This window comes from Eurytemora carolleeae, unplaced genomic scaffold (genome assembly GCF_000591075.1).
Source record: "Eurytemora carolleeae unplaced genomic scaffold, Eaff_2.0 scaffold2212, whole genome shotgun sequence".
Taxonomy (NCBI): Eukaryota; Metazoa; Arthropoda; class Copepoda; order Calanoida; family Temoridae; genus Eurytemora; species Eurytemora carolleeae.
In genome coordinates, this window is record NW_019398101.1 from 1 (window position 1) to 20,714 (window position 20,714).

General features: G+C 35.0%; 1 protein-coding gene across 1 annotated transcript; it reads right to left on the reverse strand.

Moving 5' to 3' along the window:
- Nucleotides 1-624: 624 nt before the first annotated feature.
- On the reverse strand, nt 625-20,381 carry LOC111716812 (transcription termination factor 2; the record flags this gene model as incomplete). The annotated part of the gene is given in 14 exon segments (XM_023492302.1): nt 625-748; nt 2,669-2,746; nt 7,859-7,952; nt 8,286-8,407; nt 10,655-10,753; nt 11,963-12,328; nt 13,316-13,352; nt 13,533-13,605; nt 14,352-14,501; nt 15,247-15,357; nt 16,959-17,063; nt 18,598-18,666; nt 19,275-19,336; nt 20,230-20,381. Coding segments are annotated over 14 exon segments (1,569 nt in total), but the record flags the coding sequence as incomplete, so codon positions are not given.
- Between the last annotated feature and the right edge of the window lie 333 nt (nt 20,382-20,714).

Sequence of the window (20,714 nt, forward strand, 5' to 3'; positions counted from 1 at the left end):
CTAGATTTAGTTTCCTGACAGGGTTTCCTCAACTTTTTATTAAACAATTTGGCTTTACGTTTTCTCGATATTATCAGTGCTTTAGACATCCAGGGCTTAAAAGGTCTATTTTTTCTGGAGGATTTACATTTTTTTCAGGGAATGAACATTCGAAGCAGTTATCAATTGACTCAAAAAAATTATTAAATGCATTGTCCTGATCTTAATTTAGATAACAAAAGCCTAAATATCAAGTCAAAATATCAAAAGCCAAAATATCAAATTACACAAAAGCGTCAAAAAGATTTTTTGCCGCATACAAATAAATAAGTAAAATGGGGTAGGTAAAATAAATGAAAAAAAGATTGATCGCATCACTACGAATCGCATTCCCCCACATACAATCCGATCCGATCCGATCCGATCCAATCCAATCCAATCCAATCCAATCCAATCCAATCCAATCCAATCCAATCCAATCCAATCCGATCCAATCCGATCCAATCCGATCCGATCCAAACCGATCCAAACCGATCCAAACCGATCCAATCCACTCCGATCCAATCCAATCCAATCCAATCCAATCCAATCCGATCCGTTCTGATCCGATCCCCAATCCATTGAAAATCATAATAAAATGAAGACCTGGTTTGTGTATGAAGCTGCTGCTGAAGTGGTTCCAGCCCCAAAAACTGGTTTGTTTGGATTATCTGCTCCAACTTGTTTAGTTAGTTTCATGATCTCTGATTCAACCTCATCCAACTTCTCCCTAGATCAATCAATTAATCAACGAATCAACGAATCAACGAATCAACGAATCAACGAATCAATGAATCAATGAATCAATGGATCAATGAATCAATGAATCAATGAATCAATGAATCAATGAATCAATGAATCAATGAATCAATGAATCAATGAATCAATGAATTAATGAATCGACGACTCAAGCAATGAATAAATCAATGAAAAAATCAATGAATAAACCAATGAATCAATGAATAAATCAATGAACCAATGAATAAATCAATAAATCAATCAATCAATCAATCAATCAGTAAAAGGATGAATGAATGAATGAATGAATGATGAATTAACCAATGAAAAAATCAATCATTCACTCAATCAAGCAATCAAAGAATCGATCAAAGAATGATCATCCATATCTGCTCCAACTTGTTCGATTAAAGATGGCAGTGCCCGATTTACAACAGAAACCTGAAAAGCTTTCAGGGGTGTATATTTTTCTGTTTGCCCATCCCCCCCCCGGGGCAAAAATATGAGCTTTCATTGGGTTTGGGGGGAAAATGAGGAAAAAAGAAAAAAAATGGGAAGGGAAGGGGAAAAGGGAAGAGAAAAGGGGGAAGAGGAGAGTGATAAGAGGAAGAGATATGTGAAAAGTGGCAAGAGGGATGGGAGAAGGGGCAAGAGAGAAGGGAAAAGGGAAGAGAAAAAGTGAAGAGGAAAGGGAAAAGAGGAAAAGGGAAGGGAAAAGGTAAAGAGATATGGGGAAAAGGGGCAAGAATGATGGGAGAAAGAGCAAGAGGGAAGGGAAAAGGTGCAAGAGAGAAGGGAAAAGGTGCAAGAGAGAAGGGAAAAGGGGCAATAGAGAAGGGAAAAGGGGCAAGAGGGAAGGGAAAAGGGGCGAGAGGGAAAGGAAAAGGGGCAAGAGGGAAGAGAAAAAGGGGAAGGGGAAAGAGAAAATGAAAAAGGAGGGAAGAGAAAAGGAAAAAGTGGAGAAAGGAAGAGGGAAAAAGGGAAGGGAAAAATACAGCAAAAATTTTTTTTTTTTACAAAAAACAGTATCAGAAATGCTTTTAAAAAATCTCAGGGAAGACCTTGAAGTTGACCTTTTAGGGCACCAAAACGCTCCATTATTCTACTAAAATCGAAAATTTTCTGTGCAGGGGGCTTTGCCCGCCCTGCACCCCCCGCCGCAGCACAAACTTCTTCCAAGATTGCGTGGGCTTCAGAAACCTGTTAATAGAACACTTTTTAAGTTGTTAATTTAGGGGAAATTATGATTCTGAAAAGGAAAGGGGGCAAAAATATGAGTCTCACAATTAATATAAACCCCTGAAAGCTTTGGCTGATAAAAGAAATGCAAATTTTTGATTATTCAAACTGGTTCATTTGTGGTTTCTATGCAAAAGCGACTTTTAAGAATAATGGAGAAATTCACAGAAATAAGCACTGAGCTGAAAACTTAAGAATGGTAAATATCGAGATTAATGATCCTCTCTTTTTCTGAATATCGAGACTAACCTAATCTTGTGCTTGTATCCTAAAAGTGTATCAAATTCGACCAATCGCGTATATGAAGTCGATAAGCTTGAAATTTTGCGCACCATTTTAGATTTATGGGAGAAACTCTCTAATTTTAAAAACCGGTTTTGATTTTTCTCTGCTATATCAAAGAAAGAACGGTTAAGGAAGAAAATCAGAAGTGTGTCCATGGGATACTCGGATTAAGTAAATGAGATAAGGGATATCTCATTCTTAAGTTTTCAGCTCTGTTCAAGTCAGAAAAACGATAGTATCTCGCACATTTTTGATCTGATTAAGGTTTTAAGGTTACCGTTGAAAATTTGACATATTTGCATTTGCATTTAAAATTACACTTGAGTCCCTTTAACAACATTATCTCAAATTCAACCTCAACCTGTACAGTGTACATGGCAACACAAACCTCATCTTTTCTCCTCCGTCATGTAGTTTAGATGCATACTTCAGACTGTTCAGTAGATCAAGCTTCTTTTTCTTCGCCCTCAAATATAATAATGTGAAAATATAAAAATGTTAAAACATGAAAATATAATAATGCTATCGCAAAAATATCAAAATAGCAAATAGAAAATGATCAAATGCCTAATTATGTTGTAAAAACGCAGTATGTTTCAATTAAGTCTACAAGCTAAAAATGTAAACAAATCAGAGAAAAATCAAAACTATGGATTGTACTGCATTGTTCACCTCAAAACCGGTTAAATGTCAACAACAAAGAGAAAACAAAGAGGAGAAGATAAGAGATAAGGGAAGCGAAGAAAAGAGATAAGAGAACAGAAGAGTAGAGAAGAGAAGAAAAGAGATGAGAGAACAGAAGAGTAGAGAAGAGAAAAGAGATAAGAGAACAGAAGAGTAGAGAAGAGAAGAAAAGAGATAAGAGAACAGATAAGTAGAGAAGAGAAGAAAAGAGATAAGAGAACAGATAAGTAGAGAAGAGAAGAAAAGAGATAAGAGAACAGAAGGGTAGAGAAGAGAAGAAAAGAGATAAGAGAACAGAAGAGTAGAGAAGAGAAGAAAAAGAAAAGAACAAACAGAAGAAAAAAAGAAGAAAAGAGGAGAGAAGAAAATAGAAGAGAAGAAGAGAAGAGAAAAAAGAAGAGAAGAAAGGAGAAGAGAAAGAAGAAAAAAAGATTGCATGAAAGAGAGAGCTTACAGTTTACAGACGTTTTATCATAAAAATATGTTTAAGAATACCTTAAACTTTAAAATTAACTTCATTGTAAAATTGTATAATATTTTTGAAAAAAAATATTTGTCCTAACTGTTTAGCGTACATTTTTTTGATCATTGAAAGATTTTAAACATTTGGCATTTGATATTCTGATTTTTTTGAAATGCTAGCTAGGAAACACACTCAACTTACAATTTTCCTGTTGTTCTACAAAGTTCCCCAATGAAAATTCGAGACAAATCGGTCAAGGGGTTTTAGTGAGTCATATGAATGATAATACTTTCATCCTTTTTTGTAACTTTGAAAGCTTTGTTTATTTTATTTTAAAGAAGAAAAATGAAAACTTTTTTAACAAATTAATTCAAAAGGATGAAAATTTACATTTAAGAAGTTCATTTTTTCATTTGTTAAAGGAACTCAAGGACCAGATTTTATGATAAGGAAAAGTAGTGGAACTATGCAGACAAGGTCTAGTTCTAGTTTTAGTTCTCTCGCTAATGGGTCATTCCTTGTCAAGTCAACCACCTGTGGACGGCATCTCACGGATTTTGCTGAAACTTTGCATAAAGCTTGGGGTATGAAAAAAAATATCCCGGAACCCGAAAATGAGCGTTCTGAGACCTTCGAGGCCGGAGATATGGCTCCAGAAAGTTTCTGATATTTCGAGATCTCGAGGACGGCCTCTATATTTCAAATAGCTCTAACTTTTTTGTTATTGAAGATAGTTCCGAAATTTTTTTCAGTTTTGAATAGGTAATCACAAGCTTGTATTAGCTGTTCAAAGAAAAAAATCATTAAAATATTATTTACAGGTCATAATTGCATTTTTTATTTTCAGCCTCCTTTGCGGATGAGTACCAATTCCGATTGTGTTGATTTTTTTTATTATATTTTTATACTGCCAAAAGGAAGGGGTTAGATAAGTTTTTTTTTTAAATGTATTTGTTTCTGTTGATAAAGGAGACCTGAAAATGTAAAGCTAATTTGAATTTCTGGATATAACTAAAAGGTAGTATTTCTGCTTAGTTATTTTTATCTCTCCTAAACATTGATTAATATTGAAATATTTGATACTTTTATGTGAGTAAGTGACCAAAATTATAATTGCAGACCATCAATTCAGAATTTTTGTCAAATATTGTACACTAAAAATTGCATGTGTGTATGACTGATTTTAAAATATTTCAGTGTAAGTCTAATTTTACACCTCAGATATTTGTCTTAAAGGGACTGTAAAGGAAAAATGAAAGGGGGTATAGGCTGAAAGCTAATCACTTTAGCTCTTGATCGCGACCCAGGAAAGTTATATATGATGTTCCTGTCTCGAGAAATTGATATAAAACTGTGTTAAAATTATACGAAAGTTCATGTATGTAAAATTTAGAAAATCTTAAACTTAAATCACGTGACCAGAACTATCACCAATGGCAGAGGATAAATAATTTTATGAATTAAATCTATTAAAAATAAAAATAACAAATATAAAATTAGAATTGGAGTAAATCTTTACTTTACAATTAGCTTTCTCTGGGATATCATCGTTTTCAGATTGGTTGCATATTTGCTGAATTTGATCTATTTAAACCTACTACTTTTATACAAAATTGTATATATATTAATTTTCATAAAGGGGGGGGGCATAACACGTATTACTCTGCGGGAAATTTAAACAGTGTATAAACATAACTTAGCATTGTCCTAGGAGGCTAATTTTTTGCATGAGAGCTTAAAATTATGTATATTACATGCATTTTTTGGTTTTGAACGAATCTGAGCAAAAGTGCGCGCGCGCGCTTTTTATTAAAAAATACGTCTTTTTGACAGTAAATCAATCTTAACTTCATTAATTGCACTTGAACATATATCCTGACACTCTTGAAACAAATATGCGCTCAAAAAATTCACCTGAAAAGCCTTAAATGTCCACGCGCGCGCGCAATAAAAGAAAATATCTTTGAATTCTTATTTGCAAAGTTTGGCCTAAGTCAGAATAAATGTAGCATGAGATACATCAAACTATAGCAAAATTGGGACAAGGAATTCATTTCCGAGGTCAAAATATACATTGAAGCCTTCTGACCGGCGCGCTAGTAGCCGGAAGTTACATTATGGGTCATCTTAGCACAGATTTTACATTTTGTATGTCGATTTATAGGTAATTGGGCACGAGGAATTCATTTCTGGGGTCAAAATAAATATTGGAGCATTCTGACCGGCGCGCCAGTAGCCGGCAGTTTTATTATTGGTCATCTTAGTGCGCTTTTTGTGAAAAAATACGACTTTTTTACAGTAAATCAAATTTAACCTCATTAATTGCACTTGAACATTTATCCTGACACTCTTGAAACAAATATGCGCTCAAAAAATTCACCCCCAAAGGCTTAAATGTCCGCGCGCGCGCGCAATAAAAGAAAATATCTTTGAATTCTTATTTGCAAAGTTTGGCTACGTCAGAATAAATGTAGCATGAGATACATCAAACTATAGCAAAATTGGGACAAGGAATTCATTTCCGAGGTCAAAATATACATTGGAGCCTTCTGACCGGCGCGCTAGTAGCCGGAAGTTACATTATGGGTCATCTTAGCACAGATTTTACATGTTGTATGTCGATTTATAGGTAATTGGAAACGAGGAATTCATTTCTGGGGTCAAAATAAATATTGGAGCATTCTGACCGGCGCGCCAGTAGCCGGCAGTTTTATTATTGGTCATCTTAGTGTGCTTTTTGTGAAAAAATACGACTTTTTTACAGTAAATCATTCTTAACCTCATTAATTGCACTTGAACATTTATCCTGACACTCTTGAAACAAATATGCGCTCAAAAAATTCACCCCCAAAGGCTTAAATGTCCGCGATCGCGCGGAATAAAAGAAAATATCTTTGAATACTTATGTGCTAAGTTTGGCCCAAGTTAGAATAACAGTTGCATGTGATACATCAAACTATAGCAAAATTGGGACAAGGAGTTCATTTCCGAGGTCAAAATAGACATTGGAGCATTCTGACCGGCGCGCTAGTAGCCAACCATTACATTATGGGTCATCTTAGTACATTTTTTACATGTTGTAATGAATCTGATGGCAACTACCCTTACTACCCCAACTACCGTCTGTTTTTTAGAGAGACCCCACCCCCACTCTTTGTTTATTCTATGTGCATGGTATACAAAATGGGTATCGATTCCCATTAAAACAATTGTTTTAAGCTTGTTTCTGGCATTCATAACACTCTCCCACCTTTACTCTCCTCACCCACCATCTGAAGGGTGCACATTTTGTCGTCAAAAAAAGGCATTTTTTACATACAGGACTTGAAATGGAATGACCCTAATCATACATTCATCTTGGTGGGAGAGGAATTAAGTATTTGTGGGTTTCTTCCCTACAAAAAAAATAATTTTTTTAACAAACTTCTTTAAAATGCTTCGACATAAAGCTAGAAGGAAAATTGATTTTGAGAAGGGGGAGGGGGTGATTTCTTGAAGAAAAAAATATACCCTGCCGATTTATCTTAAACCGTGCCTCTGGTGGAGGATTATTAATGGTTGGAAGACTAAATATATACTTCACCTACCTCTAGCAGTGACTCCAGTGTAAGATTATTAATGGATGGAAGACTAAATATATACCCCTTCCCCCATCTACCTCTCTAGCTGTGACCATGGTGGAAGATTACTGATGGATGGAAGACTAAATATACACCCCCCTACCTCTCTAGCTGTGCCTCTGGTGGAAGATAATTGATGAATGGAAGACTAAATATAAACCCCCTCCACCTACCTCTCTAGCTGTGACTCTGGTGGAAGATTATTGATGAATGGAAGACTAAATATAAACCCCCTCCACCTACCTCTCTAGCTGTGACTCTGGTGGAAGATTATTAATGGATGGAAGACTAAATATATACCCCTTCCCCCATCTACCTCTCTAGCTGTGACCATGGTGGAAGATTACTGATGGATGGAAGACTAAATATATACCTTCCCCCCACATACCTCTCTAGCTGTGCCTCTGGTGGAAGATAATTGATGAATGGAAGACTAAATATGTACCCCCTCCCCCCCCCACCTACCTCTGTAGCTATGCCTCCGGTGGAAGATAATTGATGGATGGAAGACTAACTGTATACCTCCCCCCCACCTACCTCTCTAGCTGTGACTCTGGTGGAAGATTATTAATGGATGGAAGACTAAATATATACCCCCGCCCATACCTCTCTAGCTGTGACTCTGGTGGAAGATTATTAATGGATGGAAGACTAAATATACACCCCCCTACCTCTCTAGCTGTGCCTCTGGTGGAAGATAATTGATGAATGGAAGACTAAATATAACCCCCCCACCTACCTCTGTAGCTATGCCTCCGGTGGAAGATAATTGATGGATGGAAGACTAACTGTATACCTCCCCCCCACCTACCTCTCTAGCTGTGCCTCTGGTGGAAGATTATTGATGGATGGAAGACTACTGCCGGAGAGAGTTTTAAACATACTCGGAGCCTGGGGTAGGTAACCTAATAGACGAAAAAATTAGTTCTTGGCATCAGTAAATTTATTTTTGATCTTTGGTGTCAAACTTTTACTTTGTTTGAGTTTTAAGAAAATAAAATAAAATGGAGCCTGGATATGTGCTATTAGGGATGAATAACATAGCGAGGGAGCCACAAAGTTTCCAGAGGACACTAAAGACGTTTACACCATGAACCAAGAAGTCTCCTGCAAACCAACACAAAAGTAAACAAGTAAGTAAGTAACTTTCTAACTCTCTCGAGTCCAGATCAAAGTGACAGAAATGACACAAAATGAACACCTCCTAAATAAACCCTAGTTACTGCTAAAATGTTTACCTGAGCTAACTGAGCGTTGCATCTCAGCTTTACCCAGAACCTCTCTGAGTTTCCCCATCCTTGCAACATCCTGTCTAATAGTTTCCTTTAGGTTTGCTCCTCCGTCAGGAAGGTTACGGCCCCTTAACAAGTAATGTAGGTTACGCCCCCTTAGAAGTAATGAAGGTTACGCCCCCTTAAAAGTAATGTAGGTTATGCCCCTTTAAAAAGTAATGTATGTTAAGCCCCCTTAAAAGGTATTGTATGTTAAGCCCCCCTAAAAAGTAATGTATGTTATGCCGCCTTAAAAAGTAATGTATGTTAAGCCCTCTTAAAAAGTAATGTATGTTAAGCCCCCTTAAAAGGTTATGTATGTTAAGCCCCCTTAAAAAGTAATGTATGTTAAGCCCCCTTAAAAGGTAATGTATGTTAAGCCCCCTTAACAAGTAATGTATGTTAAGCCCCCTTAACAAGTTCTGCAGGGTACGCCGCCTTAACAAGTTATGTAGGTTACACTGCCTTAACAAGTTATGTAGGGTATGCCGCCTTTTTAAGTAATGTAGCTTAAGCCGCCTTAACAAGTTAGGTAGGTTACGTCTCCTTAAAAAGTAATGTAGTTCAAGTAAACAAGTAATGTAGGCTACACCGCCTCAACAAGTAATGTAGGTTACTTACACCCCCTCAACAAGTAATGTAGGTTACACCCCCTTAACAAGTAATGTAGGTTACACACCCTTAACAGTAATGTAGGTTACACCCCCTTAACAATTAATGTAGGTTACACCCTCTTAACGAGTAATGTAGGTTACACCCTCTTAACAAGTAATGAAGGTTACGCCCCCTTAACAAGTAATGAAGGTTACGCCCCCTTAACAAGTAATGTAGTTTAAGTAAACAAGTAATGTAGGTTACACCCCCTTAACAAGTAATGAAGGTTACGCCCCCTTAACAAGTAATGAAGGTTACGCCCCCTTAACAAGTAATGTAGTTTAAGTAAACAAGTAATGTAGGTTATGCCCTTTTAACAAGAAATGTAGGTTACACCCCCTTAACAAGTAATGTGGGTTGCACCCCCTTAAAAAGTAATGTAGGTTACACCCCCTTAACGAGTAATGTAGGTTACACCCCCTTAACGAGTAATGTAGGTTACACCCTCTTAACCAGTAATGTAGGTTACACCCCCTTAACAAGTAATGTAGGTTACACACCCTTAACAAGTAATGTAGGTTACACACCCTTAACAAGTAATGTAGGTTACACACCCTTAACAAGTAATGTAGGTTACACCCCCTTAACGAGTAATGTAGGTTACACCCCCTTAAAAAGTAATGTAGGTTACATACCCTTAACAAGTAATGTAGGTTACACCCCCTAAACAAGTAATGTAGGTTACACACCCTAACAAGTAAGGTAGGTTATGCCCCTTCACAAAAAATATTAATACTTAAGAATTTGAATTGCATATTTATATTCAAAATATAAGCAATACTTTAAAACTAAGGGGTACATATATTTTTTTTAATGGATGTTTATAATTTTTATAAGCTTTTGTCCAAAAAAAACGTTTATTTTCTAACAAAAAGAGTTGCCGCTCCAGACAGACATAAATAACTTCTGGGGGAATACAAATATTATAAATAGTAGTGATTTTTCGAGAAAATAAACATCCCTGAAAATATTTTCAGACAAAACAACAAAAATGACAAGATGTAACTCCTACATGTGTAAAACAGAGAGCTATTTATAGCAGCTGCATTGCAACATACATCCTTCTCGTGTACAAATAGATACAGTTGGTGTTGAGGCAGTTGCTGATCAATCGACCAATAGATGAAATAAATTCAATAAGAGGATGACTGTTTGAAAGGATAAATCAAACTTTTTAACGCTTTAAAACTTCAAAATTTATATTCTAAAAATTAATATTAAGTTTAAAATAAAGAATCCTGTCGAAGACGTTCTTGAGTAATTTTATAATTTAAAAAAACATAATGTTTGCAAAATAAGAAAATTCAATTAATACTAGACTTTCAGGGCGCTTCGCGCCCATCTTCTATTTAAATTGTGAACATGTTCTTTTTGTTTACATTTTAAAACAAAGAAGAAAATTTTTTTGCGGACTTAAAAAAAAATTCGCGGATTTTCAAGAATTTAATTTTTTTTACAAAATTAAAAACCTTTAAAACACATTTTTTAATTTTTATCATTCCTAAACCTTCCCTGTGGTCACGTGATGTCCCACAAAAAAATTTGGGCCCGATCGGTTCAGCCGTTTTGACGTTTATTGGAAACAAACAAACAGACAGACAAGCCAAATGTATATATAGATTCAATTCAATGCAAGAGTAAGTTTCATTTTCTTCATAACTTCATGAGCCTTGGAACTGTACCTTGAAGAAAGGATGAATTCATTAGCTCTGATCTGAGATTTTAGAGTCAAAATCTGCTGTTCTAATTCATTCCTGTCCTTATCCGTGTACTCGGCTTTCCTGTACAATACAACGGTACATTTCATGTAATAATGTACATTAACAACCGTGTAGTAATCATAAGTTAGTGAGAAACTACTATTGTATTTAAAGCCCCCCCCCCCCCTAACAAAAATTATAAATCAGTTAATTTTTTTAATTAAATCATTTCAGGGGACATTGGTTCCAAAACGTAACACTTGACCCATTTTTCACACTATCGAGAGTAAAAGTCGAGAATAAAAACTATAACAAACATTTCATGAAGCAGGACGATGACAACAATTCTCAATTTAAGACTATTTTATTAATTAAAAATTTTAAAATGAGTTCTATTTATATTGAAACAATTGACCAATTTCAAGACAATGTCAGGTTTCCCATTTTCGAACATATCCTGGTTTTGAATCATTGTGTTTTCGAGAAAAACCTAACTTTCCCGTTTTCCAGTATAATCCGATTTTCAGATGAAAGCTCACTTTCATAACTTGAAAAATATGTCACTGAGATTAAAAATTATCTTATGAAGACAAAATTAATTAATTTCCCCACTTTTTTTGTTAATAAGAAAATAAAGTTGATTTAATTTTCCGCATTCTATATAACCAATTTCCCGCATTTATAATTAAATGTTTTTTGAGAACAAATTAGTATTAATATTTTGATTTCTCAATGCTTTAATGATTTTAAATTATCAAAGAACATATTTTTTTACTTTATATTTTGTTTATATTTTACCTTATCAAAAAATCTTGTTTTGTAACGAAAGTGCGTAAATGCTTGAAAAATGACATTGATATGAATTCGAGTAACTGTCTAAAACCCAGGATATGTTCCAAAAACTGCGACATGAGTTAAAATGCAGTATTTGTTTCAATATATAGTTTTAGCCATTTTTTATAAATGTTTAGCGTAGTTTTGTTCAACTTGGCTTGGATTTAAAGATTTATATTGCAGATTTTGCCCATTTTTAACACTCAAGTGTTAGAAATGGGCTGTTAATTTTGGAACTATTTTATGAATGTATGGCGTAATTAAGTGTTGTTCAACTTGGCTTGGAATTAAAGATTTAAACGCGTGTTAATTTTGAAACTGTTTTCCCCTTCATTTGTTTTCCAAAGAAAATAAAATTGCATTTAATTTTTGATCTCATAAGGCTTTTTTAGGAAGGGAACTTTTTTTAGAGTACGGAAGGAAAGAGAGGAAATGAACCATTTAGGTCAAACGTACCTTAATGGTTGAACAACTTCTTTGATTTCGTCTTCTGAACTAGAATCAGAGCTCACATCTATTATATCTTCATCTTCAACCACCTTCTTAGGCTTATCGACAAGCTGCCTCCTGTCCTCCGATCTATTTAGGTTCCTCCGATCCTTTAAAGTATTTACCAAACCGGAGACTTCATCCTCGTCAGAGGAGGCAGGAGGTGGGGTTAAATACACGTCGGAGTCAGAGTCAACCTTTCTCTTCTCCGGGTTCGGTTTAAACCCTGAATTTCTCTTCTCCGGGTTGGGTTTTAACCCCGACTTATTCTTCTCCGGGCTGGGGTTGAAACAGGAGATATCGGATTCAGATCCAGGGATAGTTTCGTCAGAGCTAAACAATTTACAAGAACGTCATCTCAAGGGATTGTAAGCGTAATTTCAAATGACCTCTCAGGCAAAGATGGCAATGCCCAATTCACAACAGTATACTTGCAACCTTTATCTGGTCAATAATGTGGAAGATATTGTCGTTATTCTAGGAGTAAAAGTATTTATTCTGATAATTTTATATTTGTTTCCATGCAGTAGAAATGCGCCAATCACTAAAGAAATCACAATTGAAAATATCAGTTGCAAAATCATAGAATATTAATAGCTAATTCACACTTGATCGCCTAAAGCTTTTAAGGGTATCGTTGTTGATCGGGCATTGTCATCTTAAGTCTTTGCATAGAAGGTCGATTGAAATTAGGATTACAGTCCCTGTAAGAAAGAAGGATAATTTCACTTGAAAATGATATTCAGAGAATTGAGATGAGGAATGAAAAGTGAAGCGAGTTGAAAATATCTATTTCTGCAACTGTCTTGTGTTATCATGCCAGACAATATGCTTTATTGGCTGGGATTTTTACTTTTTCTTTTGTTTAAATAGTGAGTGATTAAAAATTTCGAATTTGAACTAAAAACAAACAAAAAAGTAAAAATCACAACAAATAACATAATTTCACAAGTGACAACACAAGACAGTTTTTACTAAAATCCGCGAAATAAAAGTGGAAAACTGCTTTGCCGATGTAAAATGTTACTTATTTGCCTCGGAACAAATAAGAAACTTTTTATACCTAAGATAATGAAATTGTGAGTAAAAATGCGGGATAAAAATCTCACAAAATTGAATAGAAGTCATTGGCTTTTGTTACTCTTACATTTGAGAGGTAAAAAAGAGCAAGTTCTATAAAACCACCAAAAATTACGAAACTTGGGGCACTACCCCCCCCCCCCCTAAATTCAAGAATATGTTAAAATTATTAAATTCTGACAGTTTCCTTCATTGTTTCTACACTCTACAGCATTAAATTCCCAAGAGAAAATATCTAACCTTTCATCTGAGGAAATAAGCCGAGGTCTACTTGATCCTAAATTATAATAATAATTAATTTTCTAATTTTTTTTGATGTTTAATCCATTTTAACTTTCCAAGTTAAAAAACAACTTAAATTGTGTAAAAAATACATTAATCGTATAGAAATATCATTGACACAAAATTACTGTTCAGAAAAGAAATACCCCCCCCCCCCCGCCTCTAAGAAACTTACTTGATTTAGACTTTATAATTGGTGCATTATCGTCAGAGTCGTCGCTGGAGACGATATTGGCAGCACCGGAACTCTTGGAATAAAATAATTTAGTTTAAAGGGACTGTAAGCGTAATTTTAAGTGACCCTACATGCAGAGAAGAAAGTGTCCGATTTACAATGGTACATTTAAAAGCGTTGTCTGATCAATATGAGTTAAATATCAATGTTTTATTTAGTTTTACATGTTGATTTTCATTTGCGGTTTCTCTGCGAAAGTGACATACGCATTTCTAGCTTATAAGAAACAATGGAAAAATAAACACTTTTTTAGTCAGAAATCGGGCAATGCCACCTTTGCATGCAGGGTGACTTGAAATTACACTTACAGTCCCTTTAAAACTTCAATTCACAATTTTCCTGCAATACAATTATATTTTACTTACTTGTAACACAGAATAAGAAATAAGAGAATCAAAGCTATGGGACAGATAGCTTAGAGCTGTTTCCTTGAATTGGCTTTTTGAAGCGATGATCTTTTTTAATTAACAATCTTTTCTTTATACTAAGTAGAGAGTGACTGCTTGGTTTAGATTTATAGACTAGATTGAAAATTAAAAATCCATTGGAAAAATACAGATAAACTTTAAACCTATGATAAAACCCTGAGAATGATATTCCCGAAAAAATTATGAAATTAAATGGTACAAATGGGAAAAATATCACTAAAAATTATGAAATTAAATGGTACAAATGGGAAAAATATCACTAAAAATTATGAAATTAAATGGTACAAATGGGAAAAATATCACTAAAAAAACAAAATGAAATAGATCCTACCTTTATTTTCTGAACTAACGCGCTCACATCATCAACATCTGAATCCTCTTTTGGAGCATTTTCATCACTACCAGGATTCTCATCATCATCATCACTTTCGTCATCATTGTTCCCGTCATCATCTTCATCATCGCTGATTATTGTGGATTTCTACAAAGGAAATCTTAAAATAACTTTTCCTAAGAAATCATTTGAAATTATGATTGATCCGAAATCTGTTAGTAAAGTTTAGAATACCAAATTTTTGTTCAATTTATACCATATTTTAGAAATTAATTTTTTCCTAAACCAAATTGACGAGGATTACGAATGTCAAAATATAATCTAAATCCAAAAATTATCGTATGTCGACAATTTGTAGGATACAAAGGCCACTATTAAAAATTAACACTTATTAGTTAGTTAACTGACGTAAATCAAAATTAATTGCTAAATTTACATCACATTTCAATTGGAAAACACTGTGCAGTTCATTAGATGAGGTGACAGGGCAGAAATAAATGAAATATTGTCTCCTTAAGATATAAGAGGAACCAGTTAGATCTTAATTGATAAAAAGCTAAAAACTTTTAGTTCTTTAGTTCTTACATGCATTTTTATTTCTTACCGGTTGTCATCAAATTCAGTGTTTAACTTCTTCTAACGTCATTTATTCCTCCCCCCCTTTGCAAATCATTTTCCCTGATGTTAAGTTTATTTTTCTTGAGAGGGGTGGGGGGGGGGGGTATTCGTTTAATAGGGAAAAGTAAAGCAATTTATGGAGAAAAGTATCTAAAATTTTATTTTTATTTTTTCTTTAATGCTTCAAAAATCTAGCTCGAAAACTTAAAACCCTGGTATTCAATATATTTTTAAGAAGTTCCATACATTTATAAGGTTTATGGTTTACAAGTACCTTTTTCCTGCTGACGAGCAAACTTTCATTTTCATCGGACCCATTTTCAGACACATCTTCTTCTCCTTCTTCTTCCTCGGTTTCTTCATCATCTTCACTATCATAAATAACCTGAAAATAACAGTTATTTATCTCTTGAAAGTGTACTTCCAAGTGATTCTCCAGATAGCAATGCCCAATTCACAACAGTACCGTTGTCTGATCAAGTATTAATCAGATATCAATGTTTATAATTTAGAAAATGAATTATTTTCTATTGTGGTTTCTCTACGTAAGTGACTTGCGCATTTCTTCCAATTTATCGATCAAATAAAGCTTTTAAGGGTAGCGTTGTCTCTCAGGTATCGCTATCTTGGCATGACGCGACGGGTAACTTAAACTTACAATCCCTTTAACATAAAGCACGAGATTTGTTTGGATTTAACTTACTAGGTTTTTGGCTCTATTTATTACTAGCGTTAATGTTGACACCATTTTTGCTATCATCGTCTTTTAACTAAAAACTTCGAAAATGTTTTTTTTAATTGTGGATTTAAACAAATACATATTAAAACTTTTTAATTGACCATGACCATCAACTTTTCACAAAGTAGGCAATGTAGCTGTTTATTTTGAAGAAAAAGTTTTTTTTCTTTCTTTTTTAAAAGGTTCCCCCCCCCCCCCAAATTCATATATTTTCCCCAGTTGATCGAAGAAAATTCTAAAAATAGTTACCAAACTTCTAGGGAAAAATGACTTTTTAAAAACATATACCCCGAGATATCAGGGGTGTACAAGACTGTATATTTTACAGAATTGGGGGGAAATGATTTTTAAAAAACATATACCCCGAGATATCAGAGGTGTACAAGACTGTATATTTTACAGAATTGGGGAAAAATTATTTTTAAAAAACATATACCCCGAGATATCAGGGGTGTACAAGACTGTATATTTTACAGAATTGGGGGGAAATGATTTTTAAAAAAACATATACCCCGAGATATCAGGGGTGTACAAAACTGTATATTTTACAGAATTGGGGGGAAATGATTTTTAAAAAACATATTACCCGAGATATCAGGGGTGTACAAGACTGTATATTTTACAGAATTGGGGAAAAATTATTTTTAAAAAACATATACCCCGAGATATCAGGGGTGTACAAGACTGGATATTTTACAGAATTGGGGGGAAATGATTTTTAAAAAATATATACCCCGAGATATCAGGGGTGTACAAGACTGTATATTTTATAAAATTGGGAGAAATGATTTTGAAAAAACATATACCCCGAGATATCAGGGGTGTACAAGATTGTATATTTTACAGAATTGGGGGGAAATGATTTTTAAAAAACATATACCCCGAGATATCAGGGATGTACAAGACTGTATAATTTACAGAATTGGGGAAAATGATTTAGATAATTAAGGGAAAAAATGAAAAAATAAGACTTTAAAGGCAACTTTTTTACTCTTTTTGATACTTATCCGCAAAAATTCATTGATTTTCCCAATTCAGCGAATAAAATCCGAAAAAAATAGCAAATACCGTTGGACATCTGTGTCAATAGTCCTCTGGTAAAACAGATTTAGGCATAATGCCAGAATCAGCAATACCAGAATAAAAATATAAAAATAACTGTGGAGATCTGTGCCTTTAGTCCTCTGGTGTAACAGATTTAGATTAAGTGCCAGAATAAGAAATACCAGAATAATAATAATAAATACCTGTGGAGATCTGTGCCTATAATCCTCTGGTGTAACAGATTTAGATTTAGTGCCAGAATCAGAAATACCAGAATCTGTTGGATCAGCGGGAATTCGCGAAGTTGGCTAAATAAACAATATAATGTTCGATCAGAGGTAAAAACTTCTGATTTAATAAAACTTAATATATAAAATAACTAGTCTGTGAAATAAAAAATCGAATTTTGAAAAAAAAAATTTGATTTCTTTTAGTTAAAGTTACCCCGGGCACCCATGGGTTCCCTAAAAAATGTCAGCCAATTTGGTCCAACCGTTTGGCCAACTATAGCTAACCTATATATATATATATACATACATATTTATATGAGCTTTATTATTTAGATTTTACGATTAGAGGCTAAAACTTATGATTAAATGGAACTAAGGTTCAAATCGGTACACGGAAATGAGAACGAGAAAACTGTGGAATAGGAAGACGACTTTTAGACTCCAACAAACATAAAACTGGGCAATTGTGCAGTCTACATAGACACATTTTAGTAAATAAAGGATTGAAAAGTTACTAGTAAAACTGTTCTGTTTGGAAAAACATCAAATACACTTAAAGATTGATTAAATGTCGTCTTTCTATTCCAAGGTTTTCTGGTTCTCACTGTAAATAATACTAAATTCTCTTTCAATGATAAACCCTTAAACTTGTCGCATCTTTTTATACTTATTTTCTTCCTGTTCAGAAAATCTTTTTCATTTAATTGACACTGAGAAAATTTTTAAACAGAGAAAAGGTGGGTTTGCAAAACCATTTTACCCCTGACCTGAAAACTTTTAAATTTTAGATATAGAGATCAATGCTTGATCTTCTCTTTTTTAATCTTAAGATTATTTTAATATTTAGTTGGAATCCCGGAAAGTTTTCCGCGCCATTTAGTGAGATAATTCTCATTTGTCGGAATCCAGTAGGGATATCCAAGAGCGAAAAAAAAACAGCGGATTGAGCCAGAGCAGAAATTAAGTGTCCATAGCACATATTCCAGACTGAACACCAGGCTCGAATATATTCAGAAGACGACATTCTATAAGTCTATTGAAGCCAAAAGGATACATATTTGTACAATTAAGATACATTAGTACCCCTTGCAATACAAAGTTGTGTCATATTATAACGTAAATGTTTACAAAATTCTGTTTTGTTTACTATTACCACCAGTATAGTTGTACAATGTACATTTAAAATGCAATTAGTTTCTTATCATTCTTTGTGATTATATCCTAGGCTTTTAGTGCGCTTCGCACCCATCTTCTATTTTAATTGTGAACATGTTCTCTTTGTGTTCATTGTAAAACAAAACGAGCTTGCGGATTTTAACAAAAATTTTCGCGAATTTTCAAAATTAAAAAAATATAATGAAAATCGAATTTTGAATTTTTAGATTTAAAATTTTTTAAGTGGCTTAAAATAAAATTTGTTTCCCCACCTCGCATAGTTTCACTGTAATGCCCCCACCTCGCAGGAACAATAAAGAAAATAATCTTTTAAATGTCGTCGTCATATTTCTGATATTCTCTCAGCGTGTTTGTTCTGTCTGGGTGATGTGACAGTCGATTGGTATTAAGGGTATCCAATTCTAGTTTTCCTCCTGATTATATTTTCGTTGTTTACCTTCCTAGTACTATTCGGGTCTCCTGAGGGCAGATTTGTGATATCAGAGACCGCACGTCGTGATGTTGGCTAAATATAGAATTTAAAGGGACTGTCCACTTAAAGTTGGCTAAATATAGAATTTAAAGGGACTGTCCACGTAATGATGACTAAAAATAGGATTTAAAGGGACTGTCCAAGTGACGTTGGCTAAATATAATTATAAAGGGACTGGCCCAAGTAATGTTGACTAAATGTAGGATTTAAAGGGACTGTCCACATAATGTTGGCTAAATACAGGATTTAAAGGGACTGTCCACGTAATGTTGGCTAAATATAGGATTTAAAGGGACTGGTCCAAGTAATGTTGGCTAAATGTAGAATTTAAAGGGACTGTCCATGTAATGTTGGTTAAATAAAGGATTTAAAGGGACTGGCCATCGTAAAGTTGGCTAAATATAGAATTAAAGGAACTGTCCACGTAATGTTGGCTAAATATAGGATTTTAAAGGGACTGTCCACGTAATGTTGGCTAAATATAGGATTTAAAGGGACTGGTCCAAGTAATGTTGGCTAAATATAGGACCTAAAGGGACTGGTCCAAGTAATGTTGGCTAAATGTAGGATTTAAAGGGACTGTCCACGTAATGTTGGCTACATACAGGATTTAAAGGGAAAGTCCACGTAATGTCGATTACCTTTCTCACTGAGTTTAAAGTCGCTACAGGGCTCGGCTCAGGAGTCTCACCAAATATCTCCGCTGAAATTATTAATTAATTCAAAATATACTATTTACTTACTTTTTTAAAGTACTGTTCACTTATCTTTCTAAATGACAAAAAGAACACTTAAATGTAGATCGAAATATACCAGAAACTGACTAAAAATGACTGTTAAACATAGATTAAAACTGACCAGTTAAACATGGATCTTAAATGATCATAAGTAAATGACATAATAACAGCTGAACTTGGATCAAAATTTACCACACTAAATTACAAACCATCAGTTCAGTGAATGAAAAATATCAGGTAATATCAGTTCAGTGAAAGAAAAATATCAGACAGGCAGGCAGGACAGGCTAAGGGGCCAAGCGCTGCGGCCACGGGTTAGATTAAGTTAAGACACTTTCTTTAAATTAGGATTAGGTTAGCTTAAGACACTTTCTGGGCCGAGCGCTGCGACTAGGACAGGCTAGGGGGCCGAGCGCCTCGGCCACGGGTCAGGTTAAGTTAAAGACACTTTCTGGGCTGAGCGCTGCGGCTAAGACAGGTTAGGGGGCCGAGCGCCTCGGCCACGGGTCAGGTTAAGTTAAAGACACTTTCTGGGCTGAGCGCTGCGGCTAAGACAGGTTAGGGGGCCGGGTAATTTCCTAGTATACGAATTTTGGACCCCCCCCCCCTCCTATCAATTTTGTACATGGGGCTGACAAGAAATTTCTTAACTTAACCTAAGCCGCAGCGCCGGCCCAGAAAGTGTCTTAACTAACCTAACCCGTGGCCGCAGCGCTCGGCCCCCTAGCCCATCCTAGCCGCAGCGCTCGGCCCAGAAAGTATCTTAACCTAACCTAANGGCGGTTAAGTTGTCGTTCTATAGGAGATTACCGTCCTTTTTCCGGGACCGGAAATATACATAATTAAATTGCTTTCAAACCTGAGGAATCCATGTCTAACGATACTCGAGCCGCTGGAGAATTCTTAGATTTATCCAAATTAAAGAATCTAGCTGCCATTTTTTATCGGACCATTTGCTGAAATAAATAAATTTTTACGTTTAAAATCACATTGACCTACAGTGCAGAGCGCATAGACCTGTTATTTAATGATAAATTTCCAAAGTCGCGCCATATCTGAAGTGTACACTGTACACTTTTGTAGAATGTAATGTTACATCGTCTATACGCAATATCCCCCCTACTGAACTTCCGACCTACTAACTTTCCGACCTACTGCAATATCGGACCTACGCCAGCTGTTTATTTTTGTATTATTTGAGGGTTAGGTTAGGTTAAGACAATTTCTGGGCCGAGCGCTGCGGCTAGAACAGGCTAGGGGGCCGAGCGCCGCGGCTAGGACAGGCTAGGGGGCCGGGCGCTGCGGCCAAATGTCCATGTCGCAGCTGTAAAACCACGTGCTAGT